We start from the raw sequence: 21,078 nt of genomic DNA on the forward strand, positions 1-21,078 counted from the left end.
AGAAAGACAAATACCATAGGATTTCACTTACGTGTGGAATCTAATGAACAAAATAAACAATACAGAGACAGACTCATAGATACAGAGAACAGACTGACAGTTGTCAGAGGACAAGAGGCTTGGGGGGCTGGGTGAAAAAGGTGAAGGAATTAAGCAGTACAAATTGGTAGTTACAAAACAGTCTCAGGGGTGTAAAGTGCAGCATAGGGAGTAAGGTCAGTAACATTGTGATAAATATGAATGGGGCCAGGTGAAGACTTGAAGCAGCGGGGGGACCACTGTGAAGTACACGGTTTTCTAACCACTTGGCTGTACATCTGAAACTAATTCAGAATAATACCGAACGTAAACTGTAATTGAAAAAAATTAAAATTAAAAAAGAGGATAGAGAAAAGAGGCAGAGTTAAAGGTCAGAGAACTACAGTACAGTCTCTTTCAAACTTTCTGGACAGGAGCCATAGTAAGAAATATAAATTTCAATATGACTCAGCATACACACATACACACACACCCACTCTCACAATACCTATCTGCATGTATATAAATAGGGTGTTGTACAAAAGTTTCATAATACAGTCTTATTTGGGAGATACTATCAGATATTTTTTAATCTACCTCATTCTGTTTAATTTCTTTCAAACTGCTGATTATGAGTTACTAAATTGATTTCAAAACTCACTAACAGAAAAAATAACCCACAGGGTAAACAATATTGTTTTAGTGTCTTATACACTAAAGTTGGTTTTAAGAGTTGTTTTTTTTTTTTTTTTTTAATCATCATAGCTCGGAGTAGTTGACATTCTTGGTCATATCATCAGCTGTAAAACATTTGTTGAGTAAACGAACTAATTAATGGAAGAAAAAGGCAAATGAAGCCACCTGGTCATGAATAACATATAATTGGCCAATGATCAAAGTAGCATGTCGCTCACATAAAGGTGGCTGGAGGAAAAATAGAGTATGTGATTATTACTCTGTAAATTAGTAGCTGTTCTTTTATTTATTGGATCGATAAGTATCAACTTGTTCTTTTCTAAAGAATACAAAGCAGAATACCAGTTAATCAAATTCTCCCTTAAAAGTAGAAAATAAACATTAAAAATTTGTAATAAAAATGGGAAAACAAGCAGAGAGAAAGAGCTGAGAGAACAGTAACAGTTTAGAACAGAAAAAAAGAGCTATTATTAAGGGAATAAGAAAAAATAGGGAACAGAAATCACAGCCAGAGAGTTGTAAATAATTAAAAAGCCAATAAAAACAGTGCTGGCAATGATTCTAAGACTAAGTTTCACTCTTGGATCTTATATTCTTCTTTCTTTTATTTGTTCCTTCCAGGTATGAAAAGTTATTGGGTAAAATGCCCACTTACTAAATATAGGTGTGTGTACTTATCTCCCATACCCAAATATCCTCAAAGTAATCCTATAAATACCTGTAATCTAGTATTTAAAATAAGAATTTCCTTGTAGCATAACAGTACCTTTACTATTTGAAATTAGAGGCTTTTTTATTTGAGTAGAACATTATTTCAGGAGAGAAAAAATATATTAATAATAAATGAAACTACAAAGGAAACAAAAGATATTATATTTCAAAATCCAATATGTAATGTTCAATGCCTTAAATATTATCAGAGAAAACTTTTCGGGTGTGGTAAAAATGAATATAGAGACCACTATCTTAGAATGCTATATTAGTTACATATTTCATTTAAGCATGTAGTTGTGTAAACATAAATTTTTTACTATAGGAGAAACTTGTCCTAACAAAATAAAAATGGTGTGATAGGTTATCACTTTATAACAGAGTGGACATGAAGTTCACTTTATTAACCTCCTGCTTTAGCTACTCTATTGAATAAATGGATTTGTCTCTTGTCTGTACCTTCATTTCCTTAAGTGATATCTACCTACTAATGTGGTAGATATTACTCTCTTAATGTGGATCCTCTTTGGGGACCATCCTTTTCTTTTTGCCTTTGTACTTTTATTTACTCTTTAACTGTATGGGGGAGGAGGGGAGCCAATCAGACTCACTCCTGGACATTTTACACTTTCCAAGGAGCTTACCTAGTGTTTTCTCTTTTCTGCTAATTCTTTTATTTATTTATTTTTGTTTTGTTTTGTTTTGTTTTATTACAGTTTTATTTTTGTGTACACATTTGCTTAACAATCATTCAATGTTTAGGCCAGGTTCAGGTAACTGAAGAGCCTTTATAAGTAGTTTATATTGCCTAGAACTAAGGTATGCTGAAAACCCAGTCTGGAGCAAAATAGGAAATAACATCTTTCTAAAGATAGGCTGAGTAATTCTGATCCAGTAGGTTAAGATGTTTCCTCTCTCTGGTAGCAGGGCTGAGGCATACCTGGCTGCTAGGCCACCATTCACAGGAATAGCCAAGAAAACAGGGTACAGACCATCAAAAACAAGTCCAACCCATCCACCTCGTATTATGGTACAGGTTTCACAATGCAAATCACCTGTATTCAGTGGTAAACTTACAACAGTTTTGTAAGATACGTCTGCTGTCAAAAATGGGATCACTGCCATTGGTAAACCAGCAGCTATACCAGCCTGTGTCCCAGTTAAGACGTGTCGAAAAAGACTGTTTGCTATTAGGCCACAGAGAGCAGCATTAAGTCCAATATATGTTGATCCATGTTCAAGTAGATTCCTTTCTGCTTCTGGAAGTTGGTTAATTTTTCTGTGTATGATGTCCAAAATGTGTTCTTTCTTGAAAGTATCATCTGATTCACGATTTTCCATCTTGAACCTCATGCTCTCCCTGCCGCCCTCGGTGCTAGCTCCAGCCTTCCTTGGCCCTAAGGCTCACGGCAACCTTCACCCTGCTCGCATGGGCGCAGCCATCTTTTCTGTGCTAATTCTTCTAGAAAAATGCAAACACTTTCTGTCTCCTCACTGAGCCAATAATTATTATCAAATCTTAGAACTAAACCAGTCTATGCCAAATGAAGCAGAAGAATCGATAGATTGCGGATATTTCAGATAGACAAGAGCATAAGAAGCCAATTTTTGGTGGTCTCTACTTAAATTCTTGTGCATGCTCAGAAGTAAAAGAATACAGATAGGTTTTCCACTCCATGTTGAATATCAGGTAAAAAACAAATGATTAGTGTATCTATATAAAATAAAATTTTCTGAACTCCTATTTAAAATTCAATTTTTCATAAATATTGGCTGTCTTTCTCACTATTTAACAAGTTCCGGTTTTGTTTTATAATGATAGAGGTACACTCAAGTCCTACCAAAGTCTACTTTTAAAGAAGAATAAACCAAAAAGTCAGCAATTCTCCAGTCCCACATCCCACTAAACAACATAAAAAAAATGAAATAACATAACTAAATGGACAGTTGATAAAAATCAAATTGAGAATTAAAATATGAATCTACATCTAGTAGTTAGACTTAAGCATAAGTATAAGAATACATTTACCAAAGGAAGCTGAGATAGTTCAATCACTCAAGAAGCAAAGATAACCGTACCCATAAGCACAGGTCAGCTGCCCGGGACTATTCTGGACATACGGACAGATGACACCAGGATCCCAGTGATTGGTGAACTAAAAGAGGACAGTCACGTGTAAGGTAGACGGAAGCAGCAAATCAGCGACAAAATGAATTGGGGTGTTCAATAAAACATCATTACCATCAAATGGGAAACCTAAGAGCAGAAGAAAACTGCTGAAACAAATTTAGACCTGAAATGGGGAGTTTCATGGGAGCAAAACTACAGTTGTATTCAATGGTCAGGAGCTAACTCCAAGCAGCTTTGCAGCAATCACTACCATAACCATATTTCCTTTCACGAATATAAATGGCACAGGACTAAAACCACACGTGTGGCTCCTTCCTCTAGGCCGCTGAGAAATCTAACAGTGTGGAGGAAGAAAACGGGATTATTACAGATTTGCTCATGGCCACATCCCTTTGAAACTCCTGAATGAATGCCATGAAAATAAGACTATATTTTTGGAGGATTCTTCATCACTTCATCTAAATATACTAAGGAAACAACATTCTTTTAAAGGAGATGACCAAAGCCATGCCCAAGTGGGGTTGGTTTCCAGACAACAGTATCCATATGCTATTGTCAGATATTTTGGAAAAAATATAATTTATACACAAGGACCTAATCACATAAAAGTTTTCAGTCAGGAATAATGCACTTACGACCATAAGTTATTTGTCAAGTATGACACCATTACAATAAAACGTCTTAATGCAATCAATGCTTTTGTTTGCATTTCCACGGGCTTCTGGGGTTGCATTCCCATGAGAGGAAATGTGGTGGTTAGGAGTCTGGAGCTGAGCTCATCCTCCAGGTAACCTATTTGATTACAGTCATGTAGATAGTCAAGTGATGGGTTTGGGTGGCTAAGGAGGAAGCAAGAATGGGGAAAAAGGGAAAATAACAGATCATCTGCATAACCTAATAAAAAAGAATGGGACAGCGATCAGGAGAAATTGAGCAACAGTGAAACACCCAGGTGGATGCACCAGACTTTTCAGTTCTGACTGTTTCAAAACCATCACTCAGTCACTCCTTTGATCAAGTCTCATTTCTGGGCATCGAGGTAGTAATACCTGTTCCTCCGGCTACATGAAGACAGAACTAGCTCAGGTATGGTAGGGAAGATATAAGTCCCCTTTTTTTTTGTTGTTAGCTCTTTAGTTGGATTGTTCACAGACTGTTATAATATTGGCCTCTAAGTACTTTGAATTTCCCAAATGTGGTATCTATTAAACCTCAAATGTAAATATGTCTTTGAACAACAAATATAAATTATTTTGGGTTAATCTTTTGTTTTGAATGAATTCTATATATTCCACTAAATGATGAATGAGAAATGTTTGATCTCATTGTATATTAAGTCTGATATTATTCTTATAATTCTCAATGGAACCCAAATTTTACTGAATTTCTGTTTGCTTTTCATTGTTTCTAGATTACCTTCTGTCTTCACATTTTCTTTGATTTTCCTAAATATTTGTCAATCCAATAAAATCCTCTCTAATAATAGGCAAATATGCAAATTGACCATACCTCCAACACACCACAAGCCACACCCACAAGCCACGCCCACCATCCAATCAGAGCGAGTATGCAAATTAACCCAAACCAAGATGGCTACAGCCACAGAGAGCAAGGTTTCCTAGGTAACAGAGGAAGCCAAGCTTTCTGCCTGCCCTTGCCAGGCCTAAGCCTCCACTCAAGCTACAAAGTTTCAATTATAGAAGGTAAACAAATTCAAACAAATGGCGGCAGAATGGAGCTTGAGAGTGCAGGCCAGGGTTGCCGCCGGCAACAGGGGAAGCAAAGCTTTCCGCACACCCTGGCCGGGCCCACCCGCTTAAGGCAACAAAGTTTCAATTATAACCCCAACACAAATGGCTGCCGGCCAGCCTCAGAGGGAGCCCCGGGCTTGGCTCTGCTCCAGGCTACAAAGTTTCAATTGTAGAAGGAAAATAAATTCCAGATACCAGAGCCTTTGCTTGGGTTGCCAGGGGGTGTGGCCGGCCTGCAATTCACCACAGGCCCCTCGCTCAGGCCGCCCCACACCCCAAGGGAACCCCCACCTGATCCGGGACGCCCTTCAGGGCAAACCAACTGGCCCCCACCCCTGTACCAGGCCTCTATCCTATCTAATAAAAGAGTAATATGCAGATTGACCATCACTCCAACACACAATATAGCTGCCCCCATGTGGTCAAAGATCCTGACCCCATGTGGATACAAGATGGCCACCACAAGATGGCCAGCAGGAGAGCGCAGTTGGGAGGCACCCGGCCTGCAAGGGACGGCAGTTGAGAAGGACCAGTCCTGCAAGGGAGGGCAGTTGGAGGTGATCAACCCTGCAGGAGAGAGCAGTTAGGGGTGACCAGGCCGGCAGAGGAGGGAAGTTGGGGGCAAACAGGCTGGCAGCAGAGTGGTTTAGGGGGTGATCAGGCTGGCAGGCAGAAGCGGTTAGGGGCAATCAGGAAGGCAGGCAGGCAAGCAGTTGGGAGCCAGCAGTCCTGGATTGTGAGAGGGATGTCTGACTGCCCGTTTAGGCCCGATCCCGGTGTCGGGCCTAAATGGGCAGTCGGACATCCCTCAAGGGGTCCCATATTGGAGAGGGTACAGTCTGGGCTGAGGGACAAACCCCCTCCGTGCACGAATTTCGTGCACCGGGCCTCTAGTTATTTTAGAATATGTGTTAACTACTACAAGATGCAGCTTACTTCCACAGTATAAGCAACTAACGTGCAATTAAGGACTTTGCTTCTACAATTTTTTCCTCTCTAGAATTAACCATTTTCAATTATCTACTGGATTATTCTTAACAGAATACAAATATGCTATACTATCCCCCTCTTTTTTTTTTACTATCCCCCTCTTTTAAAATCCTTCCCTTGAGAGCTTAAAAGTCTCCCCAGCTATCATTCATTTCTCCACAACTCTTTCCAGCAAAACTACTCCAAAGAGCTGTCTAGACTTTCAGCCTCCCCTCTCTCACCTCCCATCTGACACATTCACTTCAGTCAGTCTTTGTCCCCCCATCCCACCCCACCCAGTGCTCAATTCTTAGTCCTTTCTTTACTTGGTTCCATAGCAGCTTTTGATACAACTGATGGCTCCCTCCTTGAAACATTCTCATCTCTTGCATTTTCTTCAGCACTCTTCCTCTTTCCTCACTAGCAGATCACAGAAAGGAAGGGAGGGAGGATGGGAAATCCTAAACACTCCCACTCTTACATTAAGGCAAGAATAAAACAAGAACAACTTTGCCTGTGATGTAAGACCCTCTATGTTTTCAGGTATTAAATATCTGTAAAAGGTAATGAAAATCTGTGAAAACTACCAAACACCTCCCCAGGCTGGACTGAAATTCCTTTATGAGGTAAAAATAATAACCCCTCAGGGTCTTGTTTATAAATAACACTAGAGGCCCGATGCATGGAATTCATGCACAGGCCGGGGAAGGGGGGGCAGTGTCCCTCAGCCCAGTCTGCACCCTCTCCAATCTGCTCTCACCTGCAGGCCTGGTTACCCCTAACTGCCCTCCTCTGCAGGCCTGGTTGCCCCTAACTGCCCTCCCCTGCAGGCCTAGTCACTCCTATCTGCCTTCCCCTGCAGGCCTGATTGCCCCGAACTACCCTCCCCTACAGGCCTGGGTCGGCCCCAACTGTCCTCCCTTTCAGGCCTGGTCACCCCTAACTATCCTCCCCTGCAGGCCTGGGCCCCTCCCCCAACTCCCCTCCCTTTCAGGCCTGATCGCCCCTAACTGCCCTCCCCTACAGGCCTGGGTTCCCCCCAACTGCCCTCCCTTTCAGGCCTGGTCACCCCTAACTGCCTTCCCCTGCAGGTCTGATCACCCCCAACTGCCCTCCCCTACAGGCCTGGTACCCCCCCCCCCCCACGCAACTTCCCTCCCCTGCAGGACTGGTCGCCTCCAACTGCCCTCCCCTGTAGACCTGGTTCCTCCCAACTGCCCTCCCCTGCTGGCCTAGTTACCCCTAACTGCCCTCCCCTGCTGGCATCTTGTGGCGGCCATATTGTGTACACATGGGGGCAGCCATCTTGCGTGTTGGAATGATGGTCAATTTGCATATTACCTCTTTATTATATAGGATGTCTCAGGTTACCTAGTAACAAAACTTGGGCCAGACCAGTCTACTGGTTGTTCCGTTTACATGGAGAGCCTTCCACTTCTCAGCACTATCACTCTGAGGGGCTACTATTTCATCCTTTTGGTATCAAGGAAAAATAAAAAAAGTCTTCCTTGGGAGACCTTCGATGACATCCTCCCTCTTACAGCTCTAGTCTAAATTGTGCTTGTTGACTGTACCTTCCAGAACATCATGCCATTTTTCTTCTTATCACATATTACATTTAAGGCCCAACTGAGATATGTTGGTACCCTGGGCTAACTTGCCATTCTTTAGATCAATATTCTTTAAATACTTAGCTGGGCTGAGGTTCTGTCCTCAATTCATATCCTTTTGTTGTTAGTCAAGCATATCCATGTGGAAGTTTTACCCCACATTCCCAAACCCTAACCACACCTTCCGAGCATCACAGTAAAAACATTTCTCCCAACCATATATAACACCCTCCGTGAAAATACTGTTTGTCAAATACAACTTTCTCTATCTGCAATTATAATTAAACTCTGTCCTGGGAAAATCCATGGCTAGTCTATGTTTTCATCCAATTCTGTCTACAATTACCAGTTATTTGTATGATTTTCTATTTTATGTTGATATCTGCTAATAGACTATAAACATTCAGATAGAAAAGGCATCTGTTTTGTTCAACACTGTATCCCTAGTGCCAATAAAATGCCTAATACATGATAGACGCTCAGTAAGTGCTTGAATAACAAATTATTCAATCCATAAGCTATGTTATTTTAGACATGAATGTGTCTATCAAAAGTCCTTTGTATAATGTGACATAGAGAATTTACTTCTTTACCAGAGACCACATATGTTATACCAACTTTAAAAATTATTAGCCAATATAATCAGTGACATTTATTGGAGTTAGTTTTCTATTTTCCATTACCAGCATTTTGAAATTTCAACTCCTTTGTTATATTTTCTTTTGCTCATCCATACCAAATATACAAGTCCTAAGTGGGAATGGAAATAGGGGATCCCTTTATCACTCAGGCATTTTATTGCTGGCCTAATGCCCAACTGCATATGTGCAAAATAAAGACTTAAGGAACTACCGAAATACCCTTTCCTTTATTCATTTTGGGAGGTAGGCAGACTTCCTCCACTAGACACTTTTACCATCATCTAATTAATCAGTTAAACAATAAAAAACTTATAAAATACTATAGGAATATTTGTAGAATGCGGCGATTATAAAAACTTAATATCAACTAATAAAAACAGAAAATATGGGGTGTTTCCAGACAATTTCTCATACTAAACTCTCATCCCTTATAATTTGTTGTAGTAAAAACTTTGAGAGGCATTTCTGTACCAACTTCCTGGGGGCAGTTTTTCATTTTAAAATTCAGAAAATTTTTATTTCCTCCAACTTTCTATTTTTACAAAATAGAGAAAAACATTCTGAACATTATTGCTCTGTGTATTTGAGAGGGGCGATAATAATTATGAATAACTGCAAACATGTATGGATAGCTGATTAATGCTAGATATTTACACATGAGCTCTTGCTTAATCTTCCTAAGAATCTTCAAGGATCGATCATGTTTTTAATCCCATTTTATCACTAAAGAAAAGAAAGATTAGTGAGACTAAATAACTTTTCTAAATCCAAAGCTGTAAATGAGATACCCAGAATTCTAACTCTTACCATCTTGATTCCAAATCCCACGCACCTAATGCTCATATCACAGTCCAGTATGTTTATGGTTATATATTCATTTTTTATATAAGAAAACTTTTGAGTAAACAACACTGAATATAACTAACAAATATATGCATGTAGAGAACAAATTACAGCCTGAATTTTAATAAAGTCTTCTGCAAAGATATATTTTCCAGAAAATTAAATTTTGGCATTTTGGCAATATACTTTATAATACACTTTAAATAAAAATAATCTCTCCCATAAAAAATGATAATAGTAAATGAAAGAGATATCTCTTTATTTTCCTTCATTAGTGCACCAAAATTATAAAGAAGTCATGAACAATGTTAAATCAATCAATTTCAGAATAAAAGTAATATTTCCCTTAAGTGGTACCAGACAAAGAGTGGATTTTATGTCCTATGGTATACACATACACACATATATAAAATAATGTAACATGCAGGATTATATTTTTGTCATTTGCTAATTCCTAATTCTTAAAAAAATTATAAAAACATCTGTAATTACTGTGTTGTACACCTGAAACTAATACAAAATAATATTGAATGTAACTTTAATTTTCAAAAATAAAAACAACAGAAGGAATTGGACAGTTTTAATGGATATGGAATAAGTTGGGAGAAAATACAGTCCAAAATACAATGTGGAAAAATCTATAATTATAAAAGACTAGAGGCCTGGTGCACAAAATTCATGCATTGGGTAGGGAGGGATCCCTCAGCTTGGCCTGCACCCTTTTGCAGTCTGGGACCCCTTGCGGGATGTCTGGGACCCATCACTCCTTACCGCCTGCCTGCTCACTGCTCCTTAGCAGAGGTGGGAGAGGATCCTGCTACAGCCGCTGCGCTCGCCAGCCGTGAGCCCAGCTTCTGGATGAGCAGTGCTCCCCCTGTGGGAGTGCACAGACCACCAGGGGACAACTCCTGCATTGAGTGTCTGCCCCCTGGTGGTCAGTGCACATCATAGCAACCGGTCGTTCTGGTCGTTCCACCATAACAGTCGCTTAGGCTTTTATTATATAGATAAGAAATACCTGATGTGTCATCAGTTATGTTATTATTTAAATCTATTAGCTCATTTTGTTCAAAAGTATTAGTAATATCAAAGAGGGTTCAGCTTAACTAAAATCCATAAAAAGGCTCCCCTACCCTCTCTTTTTCTTCTAGCTCCCTGGTCGGCAAACTGTGGCTCGCGAGCCACATGCCGCTCTTTGGCCCCTTGAGTTTTTAGCAAAGGCCAGCTTAGGAGTACCCTAATTAAGTTAATAACAATATACCTACCTATATAGTGTAAGTTTAAAAAAATTTGGCTCTCAAAAGAAATTTCAATCATTGTACTGTTGATATTTGGCTCTGCTGACTAATGAGTTTGCCAACCACTGTTCTAGCTATTCATGAAGACGATGGTGGAACTAGTTCCTGGCCTTTGCCCATAAAAGCACAAAAGGGAAATTGTCAGTAAGTACAATATACTTCTCAAGATTGCAACCTAAAATCTCTGATTGCTATGAGTCATGAGATTTTTCACTTGGCAAGACTGTGAAGATAAAATGTATTTCATGTGCTATGAAAAAATTCATAGCACTACTCACAAACACTAACTTGCCAAAAGTGAATGCACAGCTCTGTAGTATATGTCTGCAAAAATTTCTCTAAGTACACAATCCAATGTTATTCCTATGCATTGAAGCCGGCCTTACATAACAGCCTAAATATCTAGGTTTACTAGCATTTATGAGAAGGCAATGTTTTATGTATTTATCAATCATCTTTTAATTATAGGCCTCAATACTAATATGGTATTCAAAGCAAAAATACAACATTACGTCTTAATCCATCATCACTTCAAAGTTATGAAGATAAAATATATACATTTGTATTTAGTTTAAAAGGAAATTAATCAATGATCATAGGCACTTTACATTTCTATAGAAGGGTGGCTTAGTTTTTAGATTCATGGGAAGGGAAAAAGAAAAATCCCAAACATGATGCTATTACAAGTTTCTTCTAATAAATTATGGGAAAAAGGAACTTAGAAATAGATAAATAACTTCATGCTATCATATATAGTTAACTAACTAGATATTATTAAAGTCATGTAGCAAAGTATCTTCCTGCCTTCTAAACCCCAGAGGGAATATTAATATTGTATGTTGAAGTATTTCCATCATACTGAGCCATCCTGCTATTTAAAATAATAACTTAAGACATATCCTATATTATAAAGATGTAATGTGCAAATGGTCGTTACGCCGCCATAAAGCGTAACGACTGGATCACGGATCAGCAGGAGGGTGGGGCAGTGAGCTACAAGCAGGTGGCGGAGAGTTACAGGAGGGGGCAGGGCATCAAGCTATGAGGTGGGGCAGGGGAGGCGGAGAGAGCTACAGAAGGGCGGGGCAGCGGGCGGAGAGCTACTGGAGGGCGGCAGCGAGCTACTGGCGCACGGATTCGTGCACAGGGCTACTAGTATAAAGATAAGAACTCAAGCTACATGATAATTTTGTAGCCAGACACCTAACTTTAAAATTCTTTTAATGGCCACTTAACTTACAAGTTACTTAAAAGTAAATGATCAGATTTCAAGCATTACAACTTCATGGCATTTTATGTCATTGTCATCCAAGTATGTTCCAATCTGAAAAATTGCAAGAAGAAATATCCTGATTCACTTTTTAAAAATTTCTCAATGGATAATTTCTATGAGAGATTTATGCACTTATATTTACAAGCAGTTACTCTATAGATTGTCCTTTCCAACTGCGTATTTAAAGGTAAATGTTATTTTGCAAATTTAAAGATTTGAATTCTGACATTAAATGACTTGATACATAAAACATATAGTAAGTAACACTGAATTGTATACCTATGTAAACCTGAGTTTAGTTCCTGCTCTCAATGGCTCTGTGCTGGACACAGAACTCGATTGGGTGTAGTGTATTGCATGTGATTTAGGTTCTGCTCACTGAATAAAAGAAGAGTTACCTCTAGTGCTGAAATAAATCGAGGCTTCACTTGTGTCCCTTACCTTTGCCATGACTTCTCCCATCCTCCAAAAGCGGCACTACGATAGTGTTGTTCACATTTCCAGGTGATCGCACGGCTGTGTAGACAACAGGCACCGACTGTACCACCACGGGGATGCGGTGAACATGACTCAGTTTGTTAGACTGTAAATTCATGGGACTTGACGGTGGTACAGGATGGATGATGTGCAAAAACTGCTGGCCTCCTACACCAGATGCCGAGGCAACAAGGGGCCCTGGAGTTAATACTGTTGACGAAGATGATGCTGAAGATACTGATGTTATAACAGTTGGGGAGGAGGCTGGCCGACTAGAAGACGATGAAGAGGTTGAAGTTGAAGAAGGCGAGGAGGCAGACGCTGTCATGGAAACTGGGGAGGATGAAACGGCTGTGGGGGATGTCCTGGCTTTGTTGATGGACAAGTCCACTGGCTCAGTTTGTGTTTGGAAGTGATCTACAGATAACGAGTCCTCCGGGGGCTCCCCTTTCACATTATTTAACAACAGAGGAACAGCTTCCATATCGGGGTAGTTGTGGACGTTTGGAGACTGTGGGGAGAAAAATGGGACACACATTTATCTTGGTTGGTCACACATTTTAATAGGTGCAAGATTTTTTTACTGGAATGATTGTTAATTTTTCTTATTGCTATGAGACATTAATCTGTTCCCCAAATATTTCAAGGATTGCTCTGTGCCAATTATGATTAAAGTTGAGAGTACAAAAGTACTAGACAGAGTAACACAGGCCTCTGCTATAAAGACACTTCCATCCTGTTGGGAGAGATAGGCAGAGCCATTAAAATCCAGTGAAATAAGTGTGTTATGGAGGAGGAAGGAGGACATAGGAACCTAACAGTGAACATCATTTTATAGAAAATGTTCTAAAAGACAAGTTCAGTAAATAAAGCATTACCTACTTAAAACTATAAATACAACCTATTTAATTAAAAACATTCATTTTGTTGGTTTTACCCACCCTTCATTTATGAGTCTCAATTTCCTCAGTTATAAATTAATGGAATTCTGATTAGATAACCTGAAACATCGTTCCAGCTCTAGGTTCCACGATTTTACAATCTAACGCTTATCCAAGATTATCGTAATCTGGAGGCATAATGCTACCTGACAATGATACTGGGAAAACTTTCATGTTTGCTGAAAAAGATACCGTACAATTCTCATGAGCATTAATACAAATCATTGCTAACAATTAGCTTAAAACTTAACTTAGTGATGACAACATTTTTTCTCAAAATAATTTACACAACTACTATAATGTGCCTATTAGAAAATAATAATCTCAGGGAAAACATTTTTTTCTGGAAATTTTAAATTGTCTATGACTGTCTTGTCTAACTTAAGATAATGATAATAATTTAACCAAATTCAATGTTATTCTTTTAATGTTTTTTAATGTTTTTATTGATTTGGGAGAGAGGAAGGGATGAAAAAAAGAGGGAGGGAGGGAGGGGGTAGAGAGAGAGAGAGAGAGGGATATCAGAGAGAAACATCAATGGGCTGCCTCTCGTATGTGCCCCAACCAGGGATCAAACACGTGCCCTGACCAGGAATCAAACCTGCAACCTTTTGGTGTATGGGCTGACAACCAACTGAGCCACATGGCCTGGGCTCATTCTTTGAAGTTTCAATGAGCAAATTTTAATAATAATAATAATAATAATAATAATAATAATAAAGACTCTAAGAAAGATTTTATCCAGATTAATGGACGCAGCATTTTATTCCTGGTCATTAATACTAGTATAATTTGTTCTCATATTCAACTACTCATAAATTCAACAAGTATTTATTGGATGCCTACTTCTGAGGCCCACAATGGCTCAAGAGTCACTTGGCATGTATCAGCCTTAACAGAGGGTTTAAATCTAACTTGACCAGGCTAGTATAGACATTATTGTTCTATTATATGAAAACCAAAAACTCTTTTTCAGCTTCATTATGGTATCAGAACAATAATGCCTAAAATTATATGAAATTGGTACATTTCATTGTAAAAGATTTTGGTTTGCTATTCCCAAAAAAACTTGAACATACACTTAAAGGAACAAAACATGTTTCTTAAAATTTTCCTTTATAGAATATAAATTATAACTCCATTCAGAACATATAATAGGCATCAGTGTAAGGGAATTTTATCTTGCAACAATGAGAGAAGAAAAAAAAAAGTCAACAATTGTACCAGATCAACTAAAAAGGGGAAATTATGTTTTTTTGTTATTGGGTGTGTTTTTTTTGCTTCTAAGATAACATGGTTACTGACCTATAGAACGATAAAATTAAAAAATATAAAAATGAATCATCCAAAATATTTCCCTGCATGAAATTCTAACTAATAAGATTTCATTTATGTGCTGAAACTGAGAAATAAGTTTTAATCTTCTCAAACATTAAGAAACAAAAAAAATATGAACACCATAAACAACTACTTTTATAAAAAGCCGTTATCATTAACCAGTTTTCTAACTAGAACATTTTTTCAATAGGTTCCCAGCATTATCACCTAATTACTTTGTAGAACATTATGTTTCTCATTAGTATGTTATAGCCACATAGAAATCCTGTTATTTTATGAAAGGTTGCTTTCATAAAACATTGCAAATGATCTATCATTATAATTATAAAATATGTCATTAAGCCTATGTTATCACATACTTTTTGACTTCAGATATAGTCTTGATTAAATTTTCTCTTTGTGCTGTATTAAGACATTTCAAAATTCTAATTTTGGAAATAGTGACCACTTTCATCACACATTATTCTCCTCAAGTATCTACTTATACACAAGCTTCCTACATAGGTTTACAAACCAAGGCCTGAGATGTAATTCACCATGGTACAAACATTTTATAAAGTAAACAAAAGACTTATTTAGCAAATTATGACAATACCGAAGGTGATACATACTAGTACAGAGCTTCTTTGTAAAGAGATGTCTTCTGAGGCATCAAACTTCCCTGAGCTTTGTAACTGGCTTAGAATTCCCCAGATTATGAACAGGAGTCCACCTTTTGAAGGTAGATGCTTAGTCCCTCAATAGGAAAAATATTTACTCTTTAAAGCGGTTTTACAATACTAGAAGAGTGTTTCTCCTATAATTCTGCTGTATATATTAGAAAGCTATGAAAACTGTACATTAATAACCCACAGGAGCTTTCAAAAACAAAAGAACTACATAGCTTTTGTATGAGCTTACGCCAAAATATACAAAATGCTCATAAAAATTAGGAAGGATACACAAAACCTTTGAACTACAGATTATCTTATGGGGAACCTTGGACACATTATGCATGAATATATAAGCATAAACATCACAGAGGCACATGCTGGTTCCTTTTACATATGTAGCAATTGAAATGTAGCCAGCATGTCCAAAAACAACGCCTCATCAGTATAAAGAGGACAAAATCCTTATTGTACCATTCATCTGTTTACAGTGTTGACATTATAGCATATCCTCACAGTCCATACTAATCGCTTCTACAGTGAAAATGTGAAAGGCAAAGCCACCCACAATTCCAGCTTTAGGCTGCACATACACATACGTAAACCAGCAATACTGCAGAAATATGGTTTCAAAACAGCTATGGCATACTCTTGCTCCTCCTTTTAGGAAAGAGAAAAGACCTGAGTGACTTGATCCTGAAATCAGTATTAGGAATTCATTTCTTTTCTTCAGAAAGTGGAACATTGAAATGGACTGGTTCTGAGGTTTGAATCCATGAATGTGTGGCTACAGTGAGGTGATGGGGAGCACAGGAGACAACCAAGAGAGAACAAAGGCTGAGAGAAACCATGGGAAAACACTGAAAGAGAAGTACATAGAGCTTCCCTTTAACAGTTAAATAAAAGGACTAGACATATTTGAGAAAGTGAGAAAAGATATGGGTATGTTATCAGAAAACTAAGGGGTAGAGACACTGAGAAGACCACAAATAATAAGAAAAGTTGTAAGTTGTAGCACATTGAGGAAGAGAAACTTCTATAAAAAGAACAAATAAAGGGCTCCATCCTAAAATTTTCCCTTTGTTATTAACTGCAATTCTTGGTACAACACTGATGGACTAGTGTCAACTAAACTTGGTTGCTTTTGTTGTTTGTTTTAAAGCTCATTAAGAGTTTTGCCTGGGAATGGTAATTTTAGCTGATTTTTCACTGTTCATCACCCTGGTGTGGAGGACATGATTCAACACTAAATTCAATATTATCTGAAAAAAACCCACACCTTTAAAGACACAGAGATTGTAAGAAAAGACTGGATTTTTGTCAAAGAGAATGAGAGTAATTTCATTTTTCAAAATATTATGTATCACTTAAAAGGGTCTACAAGTAAAATTTTAAATAATGTGTCAAGAAATAATTGTGTAAATACACACAAAAGTGCATCAAGGTAAACATAACAATCCTAATATATAAAAACCCAGGGTCCGTAACGTCCAAAACGACTGAAGGCTCAACTGAACACCAGAAGTCAGTCCTGCAGTCAGTGCTGGGTTGCCATAGAGACCCAGCACTGACTGCCACTGGTGAGGGCACAGGGACCCAGGACTGACTGCCGAGGAAGCTTAGGATCAGGCCCGGAGAGAGGCCCAGAGAGAGAGAGGCAGGGTCTGATCCACAGCCTCCATGGCAGCTGTTGATCAGCCATTGCCACTTTCTCTCTGGGCTTTGCCAGCAGCAGCGCCTCTGTTTCTCTCCAGGCCACCATGGGAGCTGCTGACCAGCCCCACCTCTCTGATCAAGCCCGGAGATAGGCCTGGAGACAGCGACTGGCATAGAAACCGACCAATCAGAACCAAATCTGGGTGAGCTGTGAAGAGCCAATGGCTGCCTAGGAGCTGGAGCTTTTGATGCTGACTGGCATAGAAACCAGACCAATCAGAACCAAATCTGGGTGAACTGTGAGGAGCCAATGGCTGCCTAGGAGGCGGAGCTTTTGACACAGACTGGTATAGAAACTGACCAATCAGAACCAAATTGATTGGCAGGGGAGGGCAGTTAGGGGCGATCAGGCAGGCAGGCAGAGGGGTTAGGGGCAATCAGGCAGGCAGGCAGGTGAGTGGTTTGGAGCCAGTGGTCCCAGATTGCGAGAGGGATGTCTGATTGGAGAGAGTGCAGGCTGAGCTGAGGGAACCCCCACCCCCCGTTGTGCATGAATTTCATGCACTGGACCACTAGTATACTTCATAAAAACATGTACATGAAAACCTAAAGATAAATAGAAACAAGATTATTTTGTCACACTATCACTTTTGCCAAGTCTTAAAGCCACTTTTATTCACAAAATAAATATTATACATAATATTCTGTGAACATATTCCTTTCAGTGATCTGGAGATTACACATGAGTTTTTCTAATCACATAATCATTTTCCTGAACAAACATGTAAAATATAGCTTCACCTCTGGGCATTTTGTTGATTGAATGTAAAAGTGAATCTAAAAACCTCCTATGTGGTAGTACCCAGAGTATTGGATGTGTTTCCTACAGTCATCCACTAGTATCAATTGAATAAAAAGCATTTTTTATACTAGTCATATATTTTAATCACAAGATCTTAAAAAGAGAAAAAAAGAAATGTCTGAACACCTCCCTATCTTTGGAACGCCCTTCCGAGACTATGAGTAGTCATGGTTAGACAATATTCTGTTAATTGTTACCCAAGATTTACAAGCTTGTTTTTAAATTAATGGCACCAGGGATTTTTAGAGAAGTGATGTATGTATGTACAGACACACTCACACACACAAACAGGATGTCTCCAACTATTTAACAATTCATCCATTCATCTCTTCAGCCAGCCAGTCAGCCAGCATTTAAATAAATGTTTAATGTTATCCTTATAAATTTTGAGATATAATTTCATGGAATATTTTAGAAAAGGTTGTAAAGTGGTTTGCCTAACATTACATGGCTCCTGGCTTGACTATTTCAAGAATCTTTGTTTTATAAGCCTGTCGTGTGGCTATTATAGAAAGAAAATTTGATTTGGATACAAAGGCCTTAAACTTCATTTATTTGCTGGCAATCTTGGTATCATCATTAAAATTCTCTAGGTTTGAGTTTATCCACTTCAAAAAGAGTAATATTAATTCCATACTCATACAATTGTTGTAAAGATTGAATTAAAGGCAGTAAGTGCTTTTAAGTAATAGTGAGAACGGTGAGAGGGAAGCACTGGAGTTTCCCCTCTCAGAAGTAAAAATTCCAAACACAACCTAATCTATTACTATAACTCTCAGAAGTTATACATTTACTGAACTCAGAGTAAGATATATTCTGATGCAGGATAATTCAGCCACACAGAGATACAGTGTTTGCCAAACACTGTATATTACAAAAGTAGCTGAACAAGTAGGAATATTGTGAGCATTTTTAGATTCCACAACACAATTTCTCTTAAAGTATAGAAGAAAATAATCTGAAACTATTTAATTGGTTTCTGTATTTTTGAGCTTCATTAGATTGGTCCACAGGATGATCATGTAACAGTTGATGGAATACACTTTAATTAACTGGCCTGAATTCTTGCTACCACAATATAAATAACCTTTATCAATCCATAGTTCAGTTTGTATCCATTATAACACTATATAAATGTATTAAAATGATTGCTTTGGGATGCATTCTTTAACAGTCTTTATTGTGGGATGAAAACAGCAAAGCAATATTTGTTTTTTTGTGTCTCAGAAAACTAGTTTATATAAGTTTCACTGTCTGAATTTGTGAGTAATCGAACATGTCGTTTTTTATGGGAGGTGCTTAAAGAAACTTAAGTGTGCATTGCATATAAAAAAAGGAAAGAAACTAAATCTAGGATTCTGTATCTTGTGATCATTTAAGCATTTAAGTTATATACCATTATTTTAAGTGGAGATACATTTTAATTAAAGAGCTGAATTCCTTTCTTTACAGGAAATGCACAGTAGGTACATACCTTAGTTTTCGTGTCTTCCTTTCCTGAGTTAGTAAATGAAAGTATCAAGATATGAGCACCAGGCTTAAAGCAAGCAACGTGCAACTTGGACCATTTTTGCTCGAAGTATAAATGTCACTGAAAACCCATTTGTGAATAGAGCCTGCACTTCACATTCCACTACATTGTTTTATTTTACTAAAAAGGAAAGCCTATTTTTCAAGATTGGTCTTGCATGGGCCCGTGCCCTCATGGTCATCATTTACCTTGGTTTCAGCCCAGTGGTTTTTATTCTTTACATGTTCAAGGGCAAACTCTTAAAAACCAGTGTCGTTTAAGTGTGACTTTAGAAAACTGCCAAGAAAAAAATTAAAGCCAAGTATACTAAAGAATGAGAGATAGAATGAGAGATAAAATGCAGCTGCTCTAAAAGCATAGAGAAAGAATAAAAGGAAACAAGTAGAAATATCCTGCATTGACAATCTGGAACTTGGTTTTGAAAGTACTGAATGAGTTATCTACTGCATGTAAGGGGAAATTATTTTGAATATTTAATTCAATTGCTTTATATTAATCTCTCAAGTTTTAGTTTAAGAAATATTTGATTCTTTGAGAAAATTCAGAACATATGCATAACATAATGGACTCTTTGTGCTTTTATATGTTTTCTATGCTTTCATAAGTGAACTAAAAATGCTAGCCTTAAAAAAGGGTTCAGCACACACATAAATTTATTCCAATTTTTCCTTCTTTCCTAGTTATTACATTTTTCCATTACCTATTTATTTCCCAGGCTTTCATAAATCATATTATTTATGCAAAGCAATCAGAATCTATGTTTACAGTTGACTGCAAATCTGAAACTGGTTTGGCACGTGCATGGGAGTTAGTATGAGGTAAGGAGGATTCTCCTATACGGTGGTGGAAGATAGAGGGGATTCTGTTTATGCATTAATAGCAGACATTTCCTAATGAAAATACTGACAAGCATGTTTGGACATGAACATAATGTTTATTTATTTATTTATTTATTTATTTATTTATTTTTTATTTTATTATTTTTTTAAATACTGTTTTTCTTTTTTTTTTAAATGTATTTCATTGATTTTTTTTTACAGAGAGGAAGAGAGAGGGATAGAGAGTTAGAAACATCGATGAGAGAGAAACATCGATCAGCTGCCTCCTGCACACCCCCTACTGGGGATGTGCCCGCAACCAAGGTACATGCCCTTGACCGGAGTTGAACCTGGGACCCTTGAGTCCGCAGGCCAATGCTCTATCCACTGAGCCAAACCGGTTTCGGCGAACATAATGTTTATATGTTATATGCAAATATATACATATTTAACAAATAAATAATATCATAATACTAGTATAATCAGTGAATACTGAATCACACACTTGCTAGATAAGAACATTGTGTTCAAGATATTAAATCACTTAAATCTTATTCACCTGGTCAAATGAGATAAAAAAGTAGTATCATTAAAACACGTGGCAAAAGGGAAGTCTAGGAAGTTAGTTTTGCTCCTGTTTTCTTATAACTGCTATCAAACTGAATCTAAAAAACATACATAGATGTCCTAAAAATAAATTTTATGTTTGCAACTATATGACATTTTAGAAAAGGCAAAATTATAGAGACAGTGAAAAGATCATTGGTTGCCAGGGGCTTGGGGGGGGGGGGGGTGGGCGGGAGGGGAGAGATGAATAAGTGAAGCATAGGGAATTTTTAGGGCACCAAAACTCTTCTGTATGTT

General features: G+C 37.9%; 2 protein-coding genes across 2 annotated transcripts in view; both read right to left on the bottom strand.

Annotated features, from left to right (window-relative positions):
• KLF12 (KLF transcription factor 12) overlaps positions 1–21,078 on the bottom strand; it is a 455,468-nt gene that overhangs the window by 135,483 nt on the left and 298,907 nt on the right. Inside the window, exon 4 of the mRNA XM_054719850.1 lies at positions 12,383–12,929. Within this exon, the coding sequence (XP_054575825.1) occupies positions 12,383–12,929 (547 nt within the window). The remainder of the gene's footprint in view (positions 1–12,382; positions 12,930–21,078) is intronic.
• Positions 2,019–2,798, bottom strand: LOC103288358 (transmembrane protein 126A-like). The gene has a single exon (XM_008144055.3). The coding sequence runs from the start codon at positions 2,776–2,778 to the stop codon at positions 2,173–2,175; it is 606 nt and encodes a 201-aa protein (XP_008142277.3). The 5' UTR covers positions 2,779–2,798; the 3' UTR covers positions 2,019–2,172.

This window comes from Eptesicus fuscus, chromosome 8 (assembly GCF_027574615.1).
Source record: "Eptesicus fuscus isolate TK198812 chromosome 8, DD_ASM_mEF_20220401, whole genome shotgun sequence".
In the NCBI taxonomy this organism is placed as follows: Eukaryota; Metazoa; Chordata; class Mammalia; order Chiroptera; family Vespertilionidae; genus Eptesicus; species Eptesicus fuscus.